This window comes from Erpetoichthys calabaricus, chromosome 2, assembly GCF_900747795.2.
Source record: "Erpetoichthys calabaricus chromosome 2, fErpCal1.3, whole genome shotgun sequence".
Classification (NCBI taxonomy): Eukaryota; Metazoa; Chordata; class Cladistia; order Polypteriformes; family Polypteridae; genus Erpetoichthys; species Erpetoichthys calabaricus.
In genome coordinates, this window is record NC_041395.2 from 276,501,942 (window position 1) to 276,527,527 (window position 25,586).

The 25,586-nt window shown below is 44.5% G+C and overlaps 1 protein-coding gene across 3 annotated transcripts in view; it reads right to left on the reverse strand.

Annotated features, from left to right (window-relative positions):
* The window catches only part of kat6b (K(lysine) acetyltransferase 6B), a 186,998-nt gene extending 169,980 nt beyond the window's left edge, over positions 1-17,018 (reverse strand). Inside the window, exons 1-2 of one of the 3 annotated variants that reach the window (XM_051922955.1) lie at positions 16,794-17,018; positions 7,609-8,495 (exon numbers count right to left, since the gene is read on the reverse strand). In XM_051922955.1, coding sequence (XP_051778915.1) covers positions 7,609-8,226 — 618 coding nt within the window. In that variant the 5' untranslated portion in view covers positions 8,227-8,495; positions 16,794-17,018. Of the gene's footprint in view, positions 1-7,608; positions 8,496-16,764 lie in introns of all 3 variants that reach the window. The other 2 variants (XM_051922954.1, XM_051922956.1) reach the window with 2 other exon arrangements.
* Between the last annotated feature and the right edge of the window lie 8,568 nt (positions 17,019-25,586).

A 25,586-nucleotide genomic window follows, 5' to 3' on the forward strand; every position in this document is an offset into this window, starting at 1 on the left:
GAGCCAATCAGCACACAGGAACTTAACTGTGTGCTCTGATTAGGTAGCTTCTCAGTCATCCGCCAATAGCGTCCCTTGTATGAAATCAACTGGGTAAACCAACTGAGGAAGCATGTACCAGAAGTAAAAAGACCCATTGTCCGCAGAAACCCGCGAAGCAGCGAAAAATCCGCGTTATATATTTAGATATGCTTACATATAAAATCCGCGATAGAGTGAAGCTGCGAAAGTCGAAGCGCGATATAGCGAGGGATTACTGTATAGCTTTTCGAACACTCATCTGTGGTGCCCTCCTCCACTAAGTTAAGCAAACCATCAATACCTTTGAGACTTGAGAAAATAAAATCGATTTCAAGACACACAGTTTGGTCAGCTGAATATGGTGCTGGACTGGTGAAAAAGACAACCAGCAGGACAAACATTTTCTCTTCAGACTGACGTTTACCACCAATTTATACCAGAATCATCCTTGATCTGGCTGAATTGACAAATAATCAAGAGCTGCCAGAGGAGGGTCAATGAACTTAACTGGCTAATTACACTCTTCTCACAAACAGTTCATGCTTAGCTACAACCGACTTTTAAAAAGCTTTACATTTAACTGGATATCGGGTTTCTTAATGATCTGACAAGTGCAAAAGTTAAGCCAAAAATTAATCACGCCACAGCTCCTCAAGACGGCTGCCTCTGACCAAAAGTGTTGTTGCGTTCTTTCATAAATCACAAGTGTTAAACAGAGGATGACTTAATAAATTGAAGTAATAATTTTAACAAGTATACTCTGGTTAGCTGGCAGTATAACAATAACCACAAAATATTAGACTGCTCAGATTCTGAAGTAATCTTAAGATGATCAAAACTGGACAGAAAAAAAGCGGAGTCAGCTTAGACTATGTGGTTTTGCAGCTTCGCTCCATTTATCATTTTGTATTATAATGTGGCTATGGTCTTTGACCTAGGCAGCTTGCAAGATCAGTGTACATCTATATATATATATATATATATATATATATATATATATATATATATATATATATCACAATTCATTAAGCCGCCAGCGATAAAGACACCCATGGAACACGCAGGATGGAGCCACACCCACCAACTCTAAGACCATTGGATACGTTGACAACTCGCAGAGCCACGCCCACCAACTCAGACGCAGCAACTCACAAAGCAGGGCGTCATTTGCGATCATCTCTGCTACACTCCACATGCACTTCTGAGCCACATTGACTTTCATTATTCTTTTCGGTTACGACGCATGACCACGTCCACCATCGCAAACTGTTTTACACGCCATGGTCTTAGAGTTGGTGGGTGGGTCTCCATGAGTTGCTCTTGCGAGTGGGCACATGACCAGGTGGTGTGTATGCTTCGAGAACGAGGGTGGACGCAACAGGACCATCTAAGAAGAAGCACGTTTGTCGCGGATGTGAATCGCTGAATGAGCGTGCGATGGCGGTCCTCCAGTTGTCAGTCACAGACAATTGTATGTTGCCCTCTCCAGAGTTCCACCTTTTCATTTCACCTACAGTCGTATCCTCAAACCCACCCTATTTGGACAACTGTGTCTTTCAGGAAGTGTTCTCCCATCAATACATAATTATGCGGCGTATGCTATGCCGCGGGTTGGCTAGTACAATAAATTAAATAAGACTTGCTTAGAGTGGTGACCTTGTGGTTTAAGTTCAGTGCTACAGCTCCATTCCTGTCATGACAGCACACACTATCAAGCCGAAAAGACAGAATGAATCTCATCCCAGCTAACAATAATGGGGAAGCAATTGGAAGATACTAGGAGCAGATCAGCAGTGAGGCCATACAGAAATAGGCTTTCACTTTGTGAATTACTTGAAGAAAAGCAGCACAACACAGCAGATACTCGAGACACCAGAAGACTATTCTGACTGCTGCAGTACGTTTGTTACCAAACAAGTAAACCCATAGGGCTGAGATATCAAAAAATTTTAAAACCCACATTGAGGGACCTGACTTACAAATCAACCGCTACAGAGTTACACCAAATGCTACTGCAGCGAGGCCTGCCAGATTACAGAATTCCACCCACGTCACACACACACCTCTAAGGTCGGGCAAACTGCAATCCAGCAAATCCCTGCCAACAGCATTAAATTCGGCTTTTACACCAAAGCCTGACAGCCTACTACCAATTAACACTGCCACTGTGAAAAGCTACAATACCATGCTGTTGTACACCAGGTTATGTTATTCCCATCTCATCCCAACCCCCCCCCCATTAATGTAACTTCGTACATCGCCTACAACTACTCAGCATACCCCAACATCTCCAACCTTTATCATCATCATCATTATTATTATTAAAAGAGCTGGTGGGAGTGTGCGATTTTGAGCATGACAGGGTACCATCCAGAGGTGGTTTCCACCTTGCGTATGAAGACGTAGGGATCGGCTTGGACTCGAACACGTTATTGGACAAATCAATACAGTAGATGATATCCTGAACTCCGCTTGCACCATCTGAAAACACTTTGTTTGCTCTTCTCACACCAGCCAGCGGCACCAACCCTGCCAGTTCTCTTTTGGCTCGCCTAAGTTTCAAAAGCTAACTTTGACAGTCTCCGATCTTCACAGTCACTGAAACTTTATTTTGAAGAAGTATACATTCCTTATTCAAATTTACCTCTGTTTAGGTCCCCCCTAACCCACCCTCTTAACAAAAAAAACTGGAAGAAATGTGATGATTACAGTGCCTTGGTGGTTAATGCACAACTTCAAACTTCACTTTTACAAAACAATCAGAAGCAATTTGGAAACTGCTGGAATAAAAGCCAGCATTCGCTTCACTGTATAACCAACGAAAGCAAAGCAAATGTGCAGCTGGCATCAAACCATAAAGACCAGACAGACGCAGCTCCAGCAGGGCTTGAAATTCATTTTTGAAACTGGGGGGAAATTCCCATTTAAATTTAACATATGGGGGTAAGTGCAAAATCAGTTTAAAAAATTTACAGTAGTTTATAAAATGTTGCATAGATAAAGTTATCAGCCATTATTACAAGTTTAAATAAGTAAATCTTCAATTTTACAGGTAAAGATCTCCACTTATATTTGATCAAAATTCCAGACATTCCAAAAAATTTGCACCAGCAGAATAAAAATTAAAAAAAAAAAAATCTAGGAGAGAAAAACATTTTGCGGTTTTCCTATTTGGATATCATTTCAGACGATTTAAGGTGTTAAGCGGTCAACACAAGGCTCCAAGCATGAATGCCCCTAGTTTAAACAATCAAAGATGTTTACTTAAATACAGCGGATGCTAAGGTGGCACACTGGCACAGACTGACTGGCACTGCCAGCACCCGATTGTCTGTGTGGAGCCTGAATGTTCTCCTTGGTACTTCAGTTTTCCTCACACATTCTCAAAGCTCCACAGGCTTTTGTGAACTGGTGGGCAAGTGTGGACCCTGCAATGAACTGGTGCCCTGTCTGGGCCTTTATCCTGCACGGTGCCCAGTGCTGTAAGGACAGTCTCTTTCATTCTGAATCAGAGAAAGTGGGTTTGAGAATGACTCAGACTATTATTAGTTTGCCAGTGAACAGAACATATTCTTTGAGACAATAATGAACTTTTGCCAAAACCAAACTAAATGTGTAAACCATTGGAAAAGTAAAGAGGATTTGTGGTAAAGCGTCCTACAAAGTCCTCATTTCTTTGCCAAAATGTCCTTTTTTTTTTTTTTTTTTTAAGAGTTAAGAGATGGCAGCCATAGCCGTATTTTACTGTGCAAGGTAGCCTTGAGCATTCTCTCAGATTTGTGTGTGCAACTGAATTCAGGTTTAAAGGCAGTCAGCCCAACATAGACATTATAAAGAAAACAAAGCCACAAATTGAAAGCAGTTGGTTTGTCAAATAAGAAATGAAACCAAATATGTATTTTCTAAGAAATCACTTTTCGAAATTTTGTATTGCTTTTAGCACAAGAATGTACTTTAGCCCGTTTTTAACCTTCAATTTAAAAAAGACAGTTTCTTATATAGATGGTGCAGTTTGAGTGGGGCCCGTGTCTTCAACTCCTGCTTCACAACTGCACAACTCCACTGAACAGCCAAACTGCCGAATTCCGCAGCTAAACACTCCAGTCAAGAGCAACTACAGCAGAACGGGGACCTGCTATGCATGGGAGCTTAATTAAATGTACACAATGAAAAATAAATTCCTAACCAACAAGATAGTTGCAAGTATAAAAAAAAAAAAAGTCTTTCCAGAAGGACATTGAATATTCTTGCAACAACCAAGAAAGACTGCTTATCAGTGTGAACACGTTCAAATTTAGAATTTGTGGGAGTTACTGAAGTTCTGTGGGATATCTGCAATTCTGGACAAATTTCAGGCTCTGTCCGGTACCAGGGAGAAGGCGAGGATCTTTAATAAAAAGATGGAAATGGGCATGACGAAACACAAGGCTCCAAAAGGAGGACAATTTTAGGATGGCAACGTTAAACCAAACCTGCACAATGAGCTCTTCCTGGCACAATAAGATTCATAACCAGCATGCGTGTGTTAAGTAAAATTAAACCTGCATCATCACGCAGAGGGCCAACATACAACTAGGGGTGAAAAACTAAACATGGACAACAAGCTAAACTAAAGGCACTCAATTTCCCTAAATTACAGTTAGGTCCATAAATATTTGGAAAGAGACAACTTTTTTCTAATTTTGGTTCTGTACATTACCACAATGAATTATAAATGAAACAACTCAGATGCAGTTGAAGTGCAGACTTTCAGCTTTAATTCAGTGGGGAAAACAAAACGATTGCATAAAAATGTGAGGCAACTAAAGAATTTTTTGAACAATCCCTTCATTTCAGGGGCTCAAAAGTAATTGGACAATTGACTCAAAGGCTATTTCATGGGCAGGTGTGGGCAAGTCCGTTGTTATGTCATTATCAATTAAGCAGATAAAAGGCCTGGAGTTGATTTGAGGTGTGGTGCTTGCATGTGGAAGATTTTGCTGTGAACAGACAACATGCGGTCAAAGGAGCTCTCCATGGTGAAAGAAGCCATCCTTAAGCTGCGAAAACAGAAAAAACCCATACGAGAAATTGCTACAATATTACGAGTGGCAAAATCTACAGTTTGGTACATCCTGAGAAAGAAAGCAAGCACTGGTGAACTCACCAACGCAAAAAGACCTGGACGTCCACGGAAGACAACAGTGGTGGATGATCACAGAAACATTTCCATGGTGAAGAGAAACCCCTTCACAACAGACAACCAAGTGAACAACACTCTCCAGGGGGTAGGCGTATCGATATCCAAGTCTACCATACAGAGAAGACTGCATGAAAGTAAATACAGAGGGTGCACTGCAAGGTGCAAGCCACTCATAAGCCTCAAGAATAGAAAGGCTAGTTTGGACTTTGCTAAAGAACATCTAAAAAAGCCAGCACAGTTCTGGAAAAACATTCTTTGGACAGATGAAACCAAGATCAACCTCTACCAGAATGATGGCAAGAAAAAAGTATGGAAAAAGGTGTGGAACAGCTCATTATCCAAAGCATACCACATCATCTGTAAAACACGGTGGAGGCAGTGTGATGGCTTGGGCGTGCATGACTGCCAGTGGCACTGGGACACTAGTGTTTATTGATGATGCGACACAGGACAGAAGCAGCCGAATGAATTCTGAGGTGTTCAGAGACATACTGTCTGCTCAAATCCAGCTAAATGCAGTCAAATTGATTGGGCGGCGTTTCAAGATACAGATGGACAATGACCCAAAACATACAGCCAAAGAAACCCAGGAGTTTATTAAAGCAAAGAAGTGGAAAATTCTTGAATGGCCAAGTCAGTCACCTGATCTTAACCCAATTGAGCATGCATTTCACTTGTTGAAGACTAAACTTCAGACAGAAAGGCCCACTTAATAAAGTATCTATCTATCTATCAAACAAACGGCAACTGAAAGCCGCTGCAGTAAAGGCCTGGCAGAGCATTAAAAAGGAGGAAACCCAGCATCTGGTGATGTCCATGAGTTCAAGATTTCAGGCTTTCATTGCCAGCAAAGGGTTTTCAACCAAGTATTAGAAATGAACATTTTATTTCCAGTTATTTAATTTGTCCAATTACTTTTGAGCCCCTGAAATGAAAGGATTGTGTTCAAAAAATGCTTTAGTTGCCTCACATTTTTATGCAATCGTTTTGTTCACCCCACTGAATTAAAGCTGAAAGTCTGCACTTCAACTGCATCGGAGTTGCTTCATTTAAAATTTATTGTGGTAATGTACAGAACCAAAATTAGAAAAAAAAAAAAAAAAAAAAAAAAAAAAGAGGTCTCTGTCCAAATATTTATGGACCTAACTGTAATTTAACCCATAAGGCATTCAATATTTAATTTAATGAACTAATTAAAACTAATCAATGGTTCCACAGGACTTTTTCGTTAAGGTGAGAAGTTCCCAAGTTCCACCAAGTCATACATAAAATACATTTTGGGCGTACAGCCATCCATAAAAATGTGAAAATTTAACATGGCCTAATACTGTACTAATTGGTTTGTCACCATCAAAGACTTAAGTTGAGTCAAGTTGAACTTTGTTTGCTAGGAGTAAGCAAAGCATGACGACAACAAAGAGAATGGAGTCTGCTAATCCAGCAAAGTGAACACTGAACTCTAAAATGTTTGCCAACGCCCTTTCAGATGACGGGAGATTTACCGTTACACTGTTTGCAAGATCTTTTTTTGCCTTGTCTGGTCACCCAAGTGTTAACCTTGTAATAAAAGATCACCTCATCCACACCACAAAAAAATAAATAAATAAATAAATAAACCCAGGAGGATCTCCTACTCCTCCTCATCATTCAGGCAGTGTCAACTAGAAGTACAATACTACAGATAATAAACAGTATTATAAATTCTCAACATAATGAGCACAGTAGTACACTTCCAATATGGACCGATAAGTAGGATAACATACATATAAAGTATGTGTGTGTGTGTGTGTGTGTATATTATATATATATATATATATATATATATATATATATATATATATATATATATATATCTCAGCACAATACAGTCCCTTTTGCCAGCAGTCCTTCTGCCTCCACTCCTCCTCAGGCTTTGAGTGATGGTGACTGGCACCTTGAAGGTGTTAATGTGCCCAACGAGCTTCTTCCAGCAGCACTTCTCAGTGTGGTGGAAGTGCTGCCAAATAGGGCCCTGCAAATGTCCAGGTGCCCCCTGGCAGTGGCCACAGGCCCCAGCAGGGTTGAGCTTCCATGCTCATAACCCGTGGCCCTGCTGTAAGCCAAGGGGGCTGCCTTCTGCCAGTCCAGGGTAGAAACTCTTGAAAATAGGGCGTCCTGGGTGGTTAAGGGCTCTGCCATCCACGACAATATATATATGTATATACATACACAGACACAGTACATATAAAACTGTCGCTAAATCTCAAACATGTGGTCAAATCACAGTCTAAAACGTAACCAAAAGAAGAACTGGCTAAACAGGGGCAGCAACAGTCAACTTCAACAAGAGAACAGGCCGTACTCAGCCTTCCCATGCCATTAGCTTCAGACCAGAAAGAAAAAGCTGGACTTCATATGCAACCTACCTGGTCTTTCTCATGCGGAAGAAGAGTTACACATGGGGGGCAGCGAGTGGAAGCACTGGCTTTGGATGATCCGATCCCTTCAAAATTCCCATAGTTCATCCTGTAAAGTGGTCCATCCTTTAATAATCTCCCATTGTTAACGGCTCGCTTAGCTGCCAAACGAAGCCGCTGCTGGAACTGCGGGCTGCTCACCACACATGACAAGTCCTCCTGATTCCGAAGGAATCGTTCAATGTTCTTCAGTGAAGAACCACTGGGCTCATCTAGGCCTTCAATGGCCGTCTTCAACAGTTTATTCCAATCCACATTTCGAAGATCTGGAGAGCCTCTAATAGATCCCTTTAAGCATGCTGATGGGTTTCCGTATGAGTGTGTGGAAATCCGACCAGGATTGCCGGGGTCTTTGTATGATGCACAGCCTTTGTTTGTGACTTTAAGAATGGAGCCATCAAGAACACTTAATTCCAACTGCTCAAGGACAAGCAATTTATCTAATCCATGAGAAGCAGAAACCGCGTGGCAAATTCGTTCTTCAGACGGCCTCTGCTTCTGTCGCTTAACCTTCTGTATTGCTTCAAGAATCCACTCAGTATACAGTGGGTTGGCAAGTTTTACCATGATTGAACAATTACCTTCAACAACAAGTTATCCATAGAGCTCTCTCTTTGCACTTGATCTAACTAAATGCATCCAAAGCACGAAGAAAGGTAACTACACCAAAACAACAATTTAATGCACTCCTGTAAATCCAAGGAAAGCAGGACTTGAGTATCCAAGAGGACGACACATTTTTAAGGAATCCTCAAAATGAGCCATTGAAAGGCAAACAAGAAAAGCACAATAGAATCGTCTCGATCACCTCGGTGAAATCCAGAAGAGACAGAATCCTGGAAGACAAAAACCAAAAAATTAAATAAAAGTCAATCAAAAACTTAGAAAAATTTTTTTTTAAAAAATGTGAATCTGTTTCCTGTGGTCGGAAATAGCCTGGTGCAGCAGCCGTCAATGCAAGTCATCTCTGGCATCACTACACTTAGTTTAATTCAACACGACGAGCACAACGGAACAAAGAAACACGCGACACGTCTGCCACATTCCACCCCGTCCTATTTACAGAGGCAGACAAACCAAACAAATCAGACAAAAGTTACAAACTTCATCAGACTTAAACCTGGCATGCTAGGAACTCACACTTAAGGGGGCGGCAGTGGTGGTGGTGGTGGTGGTGTGTCACATCACATCATAAAGCAGTTCAAGAAAGGTTCTTTTGGGGGAACTCTCTTCAGGGTGGGGGTGCAGGCTGTTAAATTCCTATGTGGGGGGAGTGGGGGTGAAAAGAGAAAACAACATCTTAACATGCTTAACAAACAATGGAAAAGTTATAATGATGTAATAAATAGGTGAAGAAATACACACAGAGTAAGAACCCCTACTGGAATTAGACATATAGACGTGTGTGTGTGTGTGTGTGTGTGTGTGTGTGTGTGTGTGTGTGTGTGTGGAGCAGCCCGCTCTGCTCACACTCAACGACAGCCACGGGAGATGGTGTGAATTGCACAGAAGATGTAGAAGTTCATACAAGTGTGATTTGCACTATGGGGAGATGGCACTTACACGCACCTCACTTCTCATTCAACCCGAGCAGACAAACTCAGTTCTGTGGTACAAGCACGTTACACGTTCACATAACAAGCTACCATACATCTGTCCTGCTCAGTTTGTGTCAGCTGCACTCGACTACATGTCCATCTTGGACAAAATACGACCCGTCACAGCCCTGAAAGTTCACCAAATCGTAAAACTGCTAGGGAGTCTTTGGGTTATTTTTTGTCCCAAACACCACACGCAGCTAGTTAAGCATAAATGAAATTACATTTAATTGCAGGCAGTCAAGTCTCAAATACCGTATATACTTGTGTAAAAGTCAGGTCTCGAAACCTGAAAAATCAATCATAAAAAATCAGATCCTGACTTATACACCCGTTCAAAAAAATGACACTTGATAGATATATATTTTGTTAACATCTTCTTGCTTCCTCCAATCTCGCACCAGTTTCTCAGACACATCGAATTTTGTTGCAGCAGCACAGTTACCAATTTCTTTCGCCACATCAACAACTTAATTTAAAACCAGCTTCATATTTTCTTCTGATTGATAGCTTCATCGTAGATTACGATAGAGTACGAGGGTGTGAGATACAAAACACAAATCAGTGCAAACGTCACTTTGGAATAGTTTGGGTATTACCGTGTGGTCACGTAGGCACAATACATAGAAAAAAAGGCAGTGTGCTCCGTGGTTACTCTCTCAGGTGGGCGTTAGCATATCAATCTCTTGGAGTTTTCCGCATTCGACTTATATGACCGACATTATACAATACAAGCCCCGACTTATCCGCAGGAGAACTTTAACATGAGTATATATGGTAAGTCTAATGGCTAAAGTCCGAGTTCAGTCTGACAACATTACACTATGGTCAGCTGGCCAGGAAAAACAGAGGACAAGACAAACTCCAGCTGACAATGCTGCTGGACAAACCCCAAGGTTTGCCAAAGCCAAACGACCACCCACCCTGGCATTCAATGATACTTAAATGGGACAAAGTTATGCATTACTGATATGAAGTAGTGAATCTCTTCAGGGGAGAAAAAAGAACCATCATCAGCAAGTCTGATCTCGACTACAACTCCTGAACCGTTTCTGGATTAGCTTAAAATTCTTCCACTGTAAACAGCCAGGACCATCACGATTCATGTCGATTCTTACTGGAGCCCCTCCAGCGGACTACAAGTCCAGCCAGTATGGCTCATCCGAGGGCTCCGAGCTCCCTGCTTGCTTAACAAGCCTTCATCAGTAAAGACGCTGCGGTATACACCTACGGAGGGAGCCGCCCAAAGATCTGACCCCTGTTACATTACATGACCTCTAGTCAAGGGGAGGTCAGATTTGATGACTGCTGATCTCACCACCCAAAGATGGCCAATTATGTGATTTAAAACAGCAGGGTATGTCAGAGTAGACAACAGAGGATGACGACTTCCCAGCACGGTTTCACACATTCCAAATATCGCAAGCTCACCACTTAATCTGACAGCCAATGTACGATGAAAGCCGGTGTCCATGAGATACTTTTACAGGTAAGGTGAGATCGGCCTTAATGTCAGCCGAACTCCCAAACATTAAACCCAACCCAAATGACCCCATTCAATCATGATATGCAAACGACAAAACATCAACCCCATTTGTGAGGTGCTAAACACCCACACTGCTTATTCCACATAGCTGGACTGTATGTAATGCACTTCTGGCCGAGTCCTCACTGGTTGTCAGCTCTCAAATACACACAAGTCCACCGCTACCACTTAAAGCAAAATCTCACAGAAGCGAGCCCCAGTGTGTGTCTGAGTGCACAACTGCCGATCACAGGAGCAAACCCCAGCAGCTTGAGAATTGCTAATCTTAGATAAATGGAGTCTGCAAGAGAGAACAAATAAACACTCGAAGTGTTGTGTAATGCGACATGGACTTTAACATAGCAATGCTCTCTGGGCCATTTCTAACTTTTCATGAAGCTATTCACTTTGACTAGCACAATTTTTCCCCAACTGAAATTTGAGGCCTAAGCTGGGCTCATTTTATTCTGGATTTAGGACCAGAAAAGCACCATGGGGACAGTGACTGATAGTTATCTTAACAGGGGCACTGGCTAACCAAGGGTCCCTTGTGCTTCTACAGTGGCCTCAACTGCCCACCCAGTCATTTCAAACACACTTCACCCAGGCCAGGGTCACAGTATGCTGAAGCCTACCCTGGCAGAGCTGTGGACAGAGCAGCACCTCTAGGATCCACGGGCTCCCACAAGTACCCACCGACTGGCCAAACCCAGCCGGCAAAAATTTCACGGCAAAGTCTGCTTATTTTCACCAATAACTAACTCATTTAATAGAACATTTTTTCCTGTGATGCCCCCCAATTGCACAAATAACTGGAGCTGAGGCCTTGGGGATGTCAGTGCCGAAGCTCTACTTCAGTAGCACACTTCATGCCTAACCAGCACGAGCGGTGGCACATGCAACCAAAAATAATTAAAAATAAAAAATCAAAACTTTCAAGTTAAAATTTCAAAGTTTGCTCAAGTAAAGCGGAACTTTCTTTAAATTCACAACAAAAAAAGGACACTTGTGCTCCTGCCGGCCAAGAAGCACGAAGAGAGCAGAGCGGCAGTTACGACATGGAGCTGCAAATCCTGACGTTGTGGGTTCAAACCCTGCTACTGACCACTGACACACCACGAGGGAGTCACATCACACTGGTCAACAAGCATTTTACTACTGGGATTCTTTCACCTGTACTTTAACAAATTTCACTTGCTGACACCAAATCTGAAAACCGTTTTCGTCCAGCGCGTCCCATTTTTTAGTTATGATGTTCCAGGACAACTAGGGTGACTGGACAGTAAAGGCGATGCGTTTCAGCATTTAAGAAATAAGTTTGGTCTCGAGAAAAGTGAAGTCAAAATTAAGGACGGTGTTTTTGCTATCCCTGAAATCCGTGAACTGATGCTTGACGATGAGTTCATAAGGAAACTGAAGCCCACTGAATCAGCATCCTCATTCGACTTAGTTGTCTAGAATATTCTTGACAGTCACCGAGCAGAGAATTATGCTGAGCTTGTGGAGATCATGTTGAAAGTAGATCAGCTTACGGGAGCCAGAATGTCAATGAAGACGCATTTTTTACATTCTCATCTCGACTTTTTTCCACCCAATCTAAGTGATGTCAGAGATGAGCATGGGGAAGGATTTCATCAAGATAGAAAAGGTGATGGAAAACCGATAATCGGGGAAAATTCACTCCGAGCATGATGGGTGACTACTGTTGGTTCTTGCAAAGAGAGACGGATGTGCAGTACAAGCGCAAAAGCAAGAGCCTCCGACATTTTTGGGCACACTGACCTCACTTTTATATTGAGGTCAATTGACATAAACGTGTTTTAACGTGTCTCTGGTATCATCTTCTGGTTTGTTTTCAGAATAAACACATTCAAACAATTTTGGTGGGACATAGTCCAAACTCCAGATATTGTGTGGATATATTATAGTGATATTCAAAAGTGTCAAAATGGCAATGACGTGTATCTCAAAAACCTGAAGTGCTAGCTTAATTCCGATTTTATATATGAAATCAGTGTAAAAAAAAAACTTAATAAATTGATGATCTGAAGTTCCCAGAAGCAAACAAAAAATACTTTTTGTAGACCAGTGTCACCTGCCTGTGCTCTAACTGGCAAAAAAACAAAAAGAAATTAAACCAGTTTGCAAGTTACCAAAGGTGTCGGCCAAGTAAAAATAAAAGCGACATGGCATTTGCTGAATGTGGATGGCAAAACTCTGCATCATGAAATGTACATCAAGCGCTACAAAGACTGGTTCACAATCAGCTGAGCCACACGTTTTAGCAGTGGACTCCGAGGCACACTTGAGTTTGTCACCAAGTGAAAAGGTTACAAAATATGACAGAATGCCAAGTGCCATACAGACTAATCAATATGGCCGCCATTAGCCAGAGATTCTCGATGTCGAACAGCTCAGCACCCCGATGCCAATCCATCTGTCCACGTCAACACAAAACAGCAACCAAGGCAGGACGCCAACAGGGCACACAAATCCAAAGGAGGTGGACAGACTTTTGACTTCAAACTTGGTGCCCTTTAAAAGGACGAGGGCCAAGAACTAAACAAACACAGATCTGCTGTGACAAGTGTGTGCAAATTTAAAATAAGATAAAACAATGAAAAGTCAGAAGATGAGCCATCTTTCAGCCCAAGGAAAACAGGAGCCCTGAAGGCCCGCACAGAACAGGCAGCTCTGTTACAACATTTGGCTTTGAGGTGCAAACTGGAGGATCTTGAGGCAGCCTTCTAAAATAAGCATTAAAAACAAGAAAATGGCTCAAGTTCACGTGTATATTAATATCCTTCACATTTCAGCTGAAGTACGGCACAGATGGAAAGGAAAGCCGCACTTCACGAGAGCCCACAAATATGCCAAAGACATTACAAGTCTGGCTGGAGAAATCCCAATACGATTAAAAGCGCACGTCTGGCCCAGAACGGGTTTGGAGCTGGCCGACTCCTGGAGGACGCGCTGCCCAGATCCAGGTGCAGTCAGCTCGCGGGGTCAAGTTCTTCGCTGTCAAATAAATTAATTTATGGCTGCTCTTATGAAAACACTAAGAACCTGAATTTCTTTAAATAAACGTCTGCATGGGCCAAGTGCATTAAGGAGCACTCAGAAGGAGAAGGCAGGCATTTCTGCAAAGCTCACAGAGCTACAAAAAAGGTATAAGTGAGAATAATGGCAGACAAATGGACCGTATGCCCAGTACCATTCAGACCGGCGTTCCTGGACACAGAGCCGTCTTAGCAGCATCATAGACCCCCGGGCAAAGCAGTGCGCTGGGGCCCCAGTTTTGATAGCATCAGAAACATTGTGGGCCCCCCAGTCAGTGCCCATACATTAAGACGGCCCTGGGACACCCTACTTACAAAAATAAAAATCAGACCAGTCATCACTTTAACGTTTATTGCGCATTTCAGTTCTAAGGGGCATTTTGCTCCTGCATACCGAGGAACTGAAGCCCAGTTAGGAGCAGATGCCCGCCTGTTAAAATACCACACGCTTCATTAAGAAAGCCAATAAACATGGACACGTTCCTCAAATGCCCCACAGCTTCTCCTACTTCAAACTCTTCCAGCTCCATATCAACCTTACGAGATTCGTTCTAAAAACCGGACCCAAACAGGAATGTTAAAAGAAATAACAATGCAGATTTTCTCCCAAGGTACAAAATAAACTTTTCCCCAGTGGCCATTGTACATCATCGGCAGTGTGGTACAAAACCAAACGTTAGACATCTGCAAACAAAGCATGCTACCTGCAGAAGAAAACCATTCCAACTTTTTTAAAAATGAAAAACCTCAAGGCTTCACAATGCTAGTGTGTTTGTATGCCATGTCATGCCAGCTGGCACAAGGAGAACGGGGGGGGGGGGGGGGCTGTTCACCTCAATGAGGGCCAAATGTAAGAAAGGGCACACAAGTGCAGAACAGCTTGCCCGGCCTTGTGCTGCAGACGTGTGCACCGAAAGTCTAGACGGGCCAGCGGCCCGCTAACTGAAACTCACTCCTCTGGGCGCCCTCTTCACCTACTGCTGACTGCGATGAACTTGTGAAGAACATAAAATAAATACCAGACAAGCCCAGGTTACCCTGTAAGAAGGCAAAAACGACACTAAATTGGATTCAGTGTTGACTTCCTAATGGGGGGGGGGGGGGGGGGGAAGAGTACCTATCATGCACACCGTTTTTAAATGCAGAATATGCATCTACTGTTATTTGTTATTACATGCCATTCAATGGAAAATGTTAGCAGTGATTTTAATATCAACTATCAATACAGAATTATCACTGAAAATGCAACCATCAAAGCCAAAAAAAGGTTGAGCACCACAGATTTAGAACATTCAGGAACACTGGCCGACCCGGTCCGCAGGTTTATGGAGAGCACATTCCAAAACCTATGGGATGTACCCAAAGTCAAAGTGCGCACAGGGGCTGCGCCATCGTGAAGGCCATCGCATCCAGGAAGCGCGCATGTCCCGGCACAGGCGCTCAAATAAAATGACCCTCTTGGATCGTCTTTCTAGGGTGCAAACTTCAGCTGAGACGCCCTCGGGTAAATGCAATGTGGAGGGCTCACTTTACAACATCTGAGGGAGAACACTGGTCACCCTTCTCGCGTTTTTCCCCCAATTGGTCACACGGGGTCACTAGCGGGACTTGAACCCACAGTCTTCACCTCCACGCCACACTGCCTGATCCTTTCACGCGCACATATCTATACACTCGGACCGTTAACGACCTTCCTTACATTTTCCACGTGGGGATCAAAAGCATTTTATAGGAGAGACAGAGGACAGGGCACACGCCATTCTGCATGGATGGACAGACGGTCCCCCTCTCGATGCCACCACGGTGTGATCGCAAGGACGGCGATCTGCATCCGCAAAGCCCGTGCAGTCATTAACAAAGAGCAGGCGGAGATCTGTACAAAGTGGCATCCACGGCACCCACCCATCGTGCACTTACTGCGCAGGCTGTGGAAAGTGCAGCCACATATGCACGCTCTCACTCTCGCACGCACGCACGCGTGCGCGCACCATGAATAATTTATAGCCAAGATACAGATGCTCAAGCACGAGATAATTATCAGACAGACAGCTCGGTACAAAGGGTCGCAGCTTCGTCGACACACACCCAACATGTGTTAATCGCGCCGACAAACTGCTCTTAGCTAGCCCAGACCCCCCACCGCCCCCCTCACTCACACCCCACACACATACCCACTCTCTCTCTCTCGCACGTGTGCCCATGCGACTGGAGTGCTCCGAAAGTGCGGTGTGTATTCCAGCGCATCACTTCAACGGCAGCTAGCGGCACGACGGAAAGCGCAAAATAAAAAGGCAACCGTACAGTACATCATTTCGCCAGCAGGTGACCCGTGCGGTGCAGTTTTCTTTCGGATTCTTCTACCTGCTCCCGAGCCCCTGTGATCACTCATCAAACGCGGCTCTCTACTGCAGCAGCAGGGTCAAACCAGGATTGCAGGGGAACGGAGAGCCACCAGAGCCGCGGCCGCATCGGCACAAGCTGCGTCTCGGTGGTGGTGGCAGCAGCTGCAGCTGCCGCCGCCGCCGCATCCCTTCCCAGGGCTCGAGACCACCGTGCCGCCAAAAAATAAGAAACAACTTCGCGGCACTCTTCAACCAACTCGTTCTCCCCCAGTTCGTTGATTCTTACCTTTTCTTTTAAATTTGGTTGTTTGTCAACTTTAACGTTTGAGCCGGTCCAAAGTTGTTTAATGAGCCACGGCGCCCAGAGAACGCAACGGCGTATCTGCGTCGGATTTCAATTAAACAGAAACAAAAACATCACTTCCCAAAAAAAAAAAAAAATCATTATCATGTCATCCAGGAATTTCAAGTTGCTCCCACTCAATTACCTGCTAATAAACATCTCGCTTAAATCTACGCTTCCAGCGGAAGACAGCTGAATAATTTATGACGGTAACTTAACGCCGCAGCTGAGCGCTGACTACAATGAATGAAGAGACGAATCACAAACCTCGACTTCTTGTAGCTGAGTGGCTGCGGGTTGACGGCGCTGCTGCCTGCTGGTGTTACCTAAACAGACGCCATTTTGTTACAATGTTGTAGTTTACATGAATCCGACATGACACTGATTACAGCCCAATGGAGTCTCATTAAACCTTACCTACAACACAAGTGAGCCCTCCCTAGCAACGCTAATATTGGCCGTCAAGGGGGAACTCGAACCGCTGGTTTGGCAGAGATCCGGTCAATCATCTCCCCCCTCGGGCCCCGCCCACCTACGAGCAGCTGTATATCTTGTTGGCCTCCGTGTCTGTCAATTATGTCAAGCCGACACGCCTCTTTAAAGGCACGATTAGCTCAAATAAATGTCAGTCATACCTTGTGAGAGTAACATCCCATCTCCTTAACTGGATAAAAATAAAGCGCAGTAGAATTCGCGATTAGCCCAATGATTTATGGTGCAGAATGATTGAGCCGCGTAACAGACGTCGGGCAAAAAAAGCCGTCGGGCTAACCAGCTTGACAGTTGACAAACAAAATTACCGATTATTTATGACCCATCTGAACGCCATTCTCGAGCGCTGCTTTCTAAACAAGTGGCCACTTTTATTACAGTAAATCGGCGCACTTGAGTTTTAATGGCGGGGATCATCGATCGATCGATGCTTGACTTGGAACGGCGCGAGAGGGCTACACTACTTGCGACGAAGTTTGTCGCGGCTCCACGTTCACATAACGGCGGCCACAGATGCTGTGAATGGAAGCGCTTTGGAGGTCGCGTTTCGTCTTAAAAATGAGGGTCAAGTTTTTTTTTTTAACATTACAGGACCCCCTTCTCTTTCATTAACACTTGCGCCCCCCCACCTCCGAATGCGCTTAACGTGTTACATTTATAATTTGATCAAGTGACGCATTCCAAAATAGAAGCAATTAAAACACTGCTCGCATTTCCGTCAAAGCGAACACTTGCGTGTATTTTCACACTTCATTGTCAAGATTATGCATTTTTCGCATCTTTATTTTTAAGTGCACGCGGCTAAGCTTGTATCCTTAAGTGGGGGGGTGGGATCAGCAGGAAAATCGTCTAGAAGACAGAGCCGGGCGAGCTAATCTCAGGTCGGAGCAATGAAACGCAGATGCTCGGGAAGGGGAAATGCCTGCTTGACCAAACATTTCTGCATTTACCTTTTTTGTAAGTTTTTGGGGGAGGTTGGATGGGGGGTCTCCGAGCGGTGCGCCTCCTCTTCTTGCAGAGCGCTGCGATTCTCATGCGCAGATGAAATGAGAAATTCCAAAAGGTTCCTCCTCTCTTGTCTTTCTTTTCAATGCAACGAACAGACGCACGCGACAGCTCGAGTCGAGGCAGAAAGGACCTGATAACAACTAATTGAAAGGTTAATCTACATAGCGGGCTGTGACAAAGTCGCTCGCTCCCCCAGCGGCACCTACCGGTGCACCAAACTTGAGCGGACTGCCCTCCCCTCTGTCACTTTGCCTGATTCTGTATTCGGCTCTCGGCAATCCACAAACATAGGAATCGACATGTGAGTCGTCGGGAGGGACGTGCCATTTTGCACCCTTGCCCACCCCCCACCTTAACTTCTGCGCCGAAAGTTTGATTGTCACTGAGAAGGAGAAACGACTTCAAACATACAAGAAAGCTGGTGGCCGGCGATAAGCGGCGCTGTCTTGGAATGCCACGGAGCTGGGGTTCTAGTACTGAACTAGTTAGTGTAGGCGCAAAATGTGCACGTTATCCCCGTCTGTGCCTACCTTTCTGCTTTTTTGTGCACTTCAGTTTCTTCTGAAATCCACGACACTGTGAGGCGAGGTTACGCAGCGATTAGCACCCCTGTTTCACGGATTGAGGTGCAGGGACTCGGGTTTCGTTCCCCATTTCTGTGTGTAAATGTTCTGAATTGGTGACGCGTTCCTGACCGTGTCATTGATGAACTCGCACCGCTTCGTACCAGTGCCGCCAGGATTGGCTTCCACACCCTCTCGAAACCGGATTAGTCCGGTTTGAGAGTGATCTGCCACTTTATACGTATATTAACATAAGAGGCAGGATGGCAAAATATGGGCTCATATACCACAAATGGCACTGTATGGTCATGACCATATCTCTTCACCTTGCCTGTGCGCCAACCTGAAAAACATACGACTAACTGTGTCCCTCTGATGTGCCATCCGAATAAGAAAGTCATAATAACAGATGCCGAAAACGTAAATATGAAAGTAGCTGGTGACCGCGGTGAAAACAAGTGTCCCTTCCAGTGTTGGTTCTTTCCCAGAGCGTAACAGAGTGCATTCTCCAAATGGTCGCGTTAATTTATGCAAGGGGCGTGGTCTGTTCAACGGGGCGTTCCCATTACTTTCCAGATTCGTCTTGCAACAGGTTTAATCCAATTACACGATCGCTTAAAAGTGATTATTATTCGTGGTATAAAACGAAAATCCATTCAACCCACTCAGTCAAGCTAGACATTACTTACCCCATCGTGGAGATCGCAACATTTGCAAAGTGCTAATTATTTGAAAACCCCCTTTCTGTTAGCGGTGTTTGAAGTGTGAAAGTGCTGGTGATAACTTTACTGAACACAAACGTCTACCTTACCCAGTAAGAAAAGAAGCAGTGATTTATTTGAGTAAAGCAAATGTGATTTCGTATGCTTGATGGCAAGAGTTTCGGCAATTGTCTTCATTAACATATACACCGTCACTTAAGCGTTTTGCGTATTCGAGAAATTCCGTTGTATTCTTATTTTACTAAATACTAATTACATACGCCGGTTCGGGTCTTTACAAACCACTTTTCTCTATTCAAGAACTTATGTTTTACGTCCGCCCGACTTTCAAAGTTCAATTCTTCACATTTAAATCAATAAGCTCCGCTGCCCGTCATCGTGGGTTGGCTGATACCCGCTCTGGTGGGCTCCAGTGGCACCCTTAAGACCAAGCCCTGAGAAGCCGCCTGTGACCGAGCCGTACCTTTTGATCCCTCTCGTCACTTCACGGACTCCAAGGAAACTCGAGCTCGAGGGCTGGCGGCGCAGCCCCACCGCGGCATCAGAGCTGAATGTGGGTCACTCCCATGGCGTCCTTTCGTGTGCACCCAGGCAGGGCCAAATAAAGTGGATCAGTCAGTCCAGTGGTCAGCAATTCTTTTCCCAAACCTCCCTATCCTGGTAAGGGCTTGTTGGAAAGCCCGAGCTGATCCCGGTCTCATCGGGCGCTATATAGGAAACCACCATGGCCTGGCCGCCACTTCAACCCGCGACCTCACATACGTATGAAAAGGAGGACAATTTCAGTTTCTTGGAAAACAGCGGGTCTTAAATTAATAAACGCACTTCCCGCCTGTAAGTGCGTACGGGTCTCTCTATGTATTAATTGCACATTATGCCAAACGGAGAGAGTACCCTGGATATGAAGGTTAGGAGTTTAGATGGATTGATCCATGATTTTAGAAACCAAACCTGGATAAAAGGCACCGTTTTCTCTACTTAAATCATCGTAAGATGTTTTCTTTTATGCGAACACAATCATTGGTTAACATTCATACTTAGCACAATCTCCGCGACCACCATGGGACGCTTTATTAAACGACAACCTGAAAGCCTGCCGGACTCAGAGAGGCCACTGTTCAGGGTTTCTAAGGCTCACATCACACAAAGTGTGATTATAAATCACACCGTAGCACGCATTACTACATCCCTATCGAAATGATGGTCCTCCAGTAATATGCGATCGATATAGCGCCTGTCACTGAGCACACACAAATAATCCACTTTTACAAACGCTGCCATTCCTGACATCGCGGGTTTGATCCCCAGCCCGAGCACTTGCCTCGTGTCCGTCTCACTGCCGCAACGTGCTCGTTTGATTTAATCCCAGACCTCTCTTGCCCTGCCTCACCCCTTGTGCTGCCGGGATAGGCGCCGGCTCTGCTCGATCTGTGTGTGAAGTGACAAAAGGCGGCACTTGGAATTATTCCACTTTACTTTGGGCTTTCTTTTATTTGCTTCTTGTAATCAACACGTGAGAATTCTTCTCCTTTCAGAAATCTTCAGTACAGGCAGCAAGCAACCCTGGAAGGAACGCTAGACTACGGCAGTGCCCACGCCTATGCCTTTTTATCATTGCTTGGATAAAGGAGGAAAAAACATTGACTTTTGATTTACAGCTTGTTCCTGCTGCATGTTTAAAACTTCTGTAAAAACTAAAATACTGCGAGACATTTTAAAGTAACCGTTCAGAACAAATCACCGGCGCGGCAACACACAGGTCACGTCCTAGGCAGGCGCTGTCCCCTGCCGTGCGGGTCTTTTCCTTGCATTACCGACTGAAGCGCCCGTCTACAGCGTCCCTGCCTGAGCAGACCAACCACCAGTCCACCTTCGACTCTAAAGTGGACTACGCTAGTTGAAGAACACGACGTCCTGACTTTACAATGGGGCGGCTGCTGTGGCCACCATTTCCTACATAACACTAACAAAGCACAAGCGCGGCTCTAACAGGGAGGCCCCCGGTTTTAAAGCGTCACCCATTTTAAATATTCACTGTAAGTAACAGCAGCTCATTCGCTCTGGCCGCGAAATTACTTTTAAGGTGTTTGCTGGAGGTCTCACTCCGCCGCTATCGTTTATTTCCACATTTGCCTAATCACATTTTTTTATTCCAAACCTCATTGTTTTATCAGGTAATTATCCCGGACAGAACCACCAGCCTGGCCTAGCGGTTAAAGTGCTGCACCGATTCGCCCGAGGCTCTTCGTTCAAGCCGCACTTGCCGTTTCAATTGTTGGACCTGCCCGTGAGACCCTTAGAGGAACACTGAACGAAACGGGACGTGTGAGTTACTTTTGAACAAGAGTGCGCTCCGTAAAATTACCAGCAGAACGACACACGGACAGCATCTCGGCTCGTATTCGATCCATCACCCTGTGCATCGCTGAACCCGACAGTGAAGGACACCCCGGGGCTCCGCTTTGACTCGGCGCATCTGAACGGCCAGCACGAAGCCGTCTCTGGCCCCGGCCCCCGACGGAATTTAGAGTCTCTGTGAAAGACGAACACGGCCTGAAATAATGAGCTGCTGAATGGAACAAAACCAAAAACGCGTTTATATTACTCGAGGTCAATAATAGTAATAAAAATAATAATAAAGAGTCGAACTGATACCGAAAAAATGGATGGAAAGACAAGAAAGGTCTTTACAACCGGGGACATACATCGGAGGCTAACGTCCTTAGACTTTATAGTAAGAGACATGGCGTTGGTCGTGGACAAATCGAACTCGTGTCTGCTTTCACCCCATTTGAACAGACAAGTCGGAACTTCCGAGTTTCTAGTCGGAAATTTCAGTAATACAGTATCCAACTGCTGAGCCGTAGAGCCAGACGTCTGTGCAGATTCTTGGCGGCTGTAAGATAAGAGTAATTTAAGGTTAGAGGTCAGTGTGGTTAGCGTGTAGTACTGACGTAAGGTAATGTCACTAACGCAGTGAATGTGCTGAGCATTACATCCAGTGACTAAAAACTGTGGTAATGCTTGGCTTGGCATCTCTGCAGTTGGATGCTCCTCAAATTTTCAACTGGAACGACCCCGTACATTGGATTTCCAACTCAAAAACACGGGGCTGGTCTGTCAAGTCCGAATTTGTTCGATTTAGGATTATGACATCAATTTAAAATGGCGACTTACACTGCAAGCTTTAATAACAGCTGTTGTAATCTGCTGTTTATTAGTACGTCTGTCTATTCAGGTCTTATTAATTAGTCAACACTGCATAATGTGTTGTTCAGTAGTTGTCTGTATTCCATACGAGTAAGCACAACAAAGGTTTTCCTGGATTCATCCGTATTGTTTTGCTGAATGTTTTAATGGAACGTGGGTCAACTCGGATGTGACGTCATTCCCAGCTTCGATATCTGAGGTAAATGGAACGCAGCATTGGTCTCTAACTGCTTGTGTGAACATGTGTTGCATTCCATTACCCCGGAATTTGAATGTCAGAGCTGGGAATGATGTCACACCCAAGCTGACAGCACTTAATAAAAACATTTGGAAAACCAATATGGATGTGTCCAGGAAAATCTTTGTTGTGCTCCATCAGAATAATCAGCAGCTGATAACAACGCATTACGTGATATTTTGCTCGTCCAAACACAGTAGCAACATGTCCATGGATATAATTGGACAGTGCGGTGTGTACAATTGATTTGATGAGACACAAGCAGACAGAAGTGCTAATAAACAGTATAATAGCACAGCTTTCACTAAAGTTAGCAGTGTACGTCGCCATTTTAGATTGATGTCATGATCTGAAGTTGGACAAATGTGGACTTGACAGACCAGCCCACAGTTTCTGAGTAGGAAATCCAACTTGTAGGGGAATTCCAGTTGAAAATTCCACTTCAAGTGGAATGCAGCACATGATGCCGCCATGTGAAATATTGTCTCCAGAAAGAAACTCAAAAGAGAAATACCTGACTGAAGCTGAGAAACAAGCTCAGAATGAGAAAACACAACTGAAGAACTGTATCGAGAAGGAGAAAATAGACGTACAGTGGAACCTCGTGTCACGACCGTAATTCGTTCCAAAACTCTGGTCGTAACCCGATTTGGTTGTGACCCGAAGTAATTTCCCCGATAGGATTGTATGTAAATACAATTAATCTGTTCCAGACTGTACTAACTCTATGTAAATATATTTTTGTAAAGATTTTAAATATAAAAATAGTTAATAATACCATAGAATGCACAGCGTAATAGTAAACTAAATATAAAAACATTGAATAACACTGAGAAAACCTTGAACAGAGAAAAGTAACATTGCAACAATGCACACTACGAACCGCTCGCTGTAAACACTTTTTTTTAATGAGTTTTAAGCACAGGGAAAAACATGAACATTTGAAAAATCCGTAATTTAATAAACAACCAAGAAAAGTAACATTGCAACAATGCATGCTACGAACTGATTGCTGTAAACAGAAGTGAAGTGGAGGTTAAAATCCAATAGAAAAGAGTCTTCATTAAATACAACGAGGTTAAAACACTGCTCGAATCAGTCTCTTTAAAAACAAGCCGGTGCATTCTTTAACTGCCTTCTTGGTCTTACGTAGCCAGCTCTCTCTCTCTCTCGCTTGCTCGCTGCACAGGGAATGCACAGGGAGAGACTGAACACGTACGGAAATCATCGGCATGTACGAACCGGAAGGGAAACTGGCTTGTTCGTCACCCGAGTGTGTGGTCATGAACAGATGCAGAAGTTTGGTGAACTTTTTGGTCATAACCCGATTTGTACGTGGTCCGAGATATTTGTGACCCGAGGTTCCACTGTACACGAGAGCAAGCCATTACATGGACAGTTCTGTCAAGACTTGGAAAGACCATGAGGTGATGGAGAAGCGTTTGGCTAAGTAGCTCCGGTCTAAATAGTCTAAATGGATGACATCATCCATTCCGCAGTTGCAAAACTACAAACGCAGCACCCTGAGGCACTTGTGCGAATCGCTGGAGACTTCAACCATGTAACGTTGGACAAAACATTACCTACCTTCTCCCAGTATACAACACCCAGGGAAATTGGACTATTGATCTACTGTATACAAACGTTAAAGACGCATACAGCACCAATCGCTGCCTGTGCTTGGGAAAGCAGATCATAACCTGGTTCTGCTTCAGCCTCACTACAAACCAAGAGGGAGGGAACTACCTACAACCACGCACTCATTCAGGAAGTGGTCCCCTGAGGCAGAGCAAGACTGCTTTGGAACTATGGACTGGGATATCCGGCAGGGATCACATAGTGAGAACATTGAGGAGGTTTTTGACTGCACTACTGACTACATCAACTTCTGTATGGACATTGTAGTTCCAGTAAGAACAGTACGCTGCTATGCTAACAACAAGCCATGGATTACAAGTGACATCAAGGGAATTTTGAACCAGAAGAAAAGGGCTTTTAAAGGCGGTGATCAGCATGAGCTCAAGTACGTGCAGAAGGAACTCCGAGTCTAGCTCAGGGCGGCGAAGGAGCAGTACAGGAGAAAGCTGGAGCAGAAGTTACAGAATAACAGCATGAAGAAAGTGTGGGATAGGATGAAGATCATCACTGGCTGCAGCTCGAAGCGGGGTGCCACCATCAAGAGAGAGACGTGGAGAGAGCAAACCTGATGAACAACTTCTTTTAACAGGTTTGACCACCCTAACCCACTCTCAACTCAGAGTACTGCATCCTCCACCCATCCTTCTGCTGATGCCAGCATAGGAGAGAGTTTCCCCCCACCCATAATTACAGCAACCCAGGTAAGCAGAGAGCTGAGGAGACTTCGTGCCAGCAAAGCAGTGGGTCCAGATGGAGTATTGCCATGACTGTCGAAGGCCTGTGTGTTGGATCTGGGGAGTCATCTACAGCGCATCTTCATCACCCCAGTCCCAAAGGTATCACGTCCTAGTGAGCTGAATGACTTCCGGCCTGTCGCACTGACGTCACATGTGATGAAGACCATGGAGCGGCTGCTGCTTCACTACCTGAGGCCACAGGTCCACCACGCCCTCGACTCTGTGCAGTTCACATACCAGGAGAAGGTGGGAGCGGAGGATGCCATCATCTACATGCTACACCGATCCCTCTCCCACTTGGACAGAGGCAGTGGTACTGTAAGAATTATGTTTCTGAACTTCTCTAGCGCCTTCAACACCATCCAACCACTGCTCCTTAGGGACAAGGTGACAGAGATGGGAGTAGATTCATACCTGGTGGCATGGATCGTGGACCATCTTACAGAGAGACC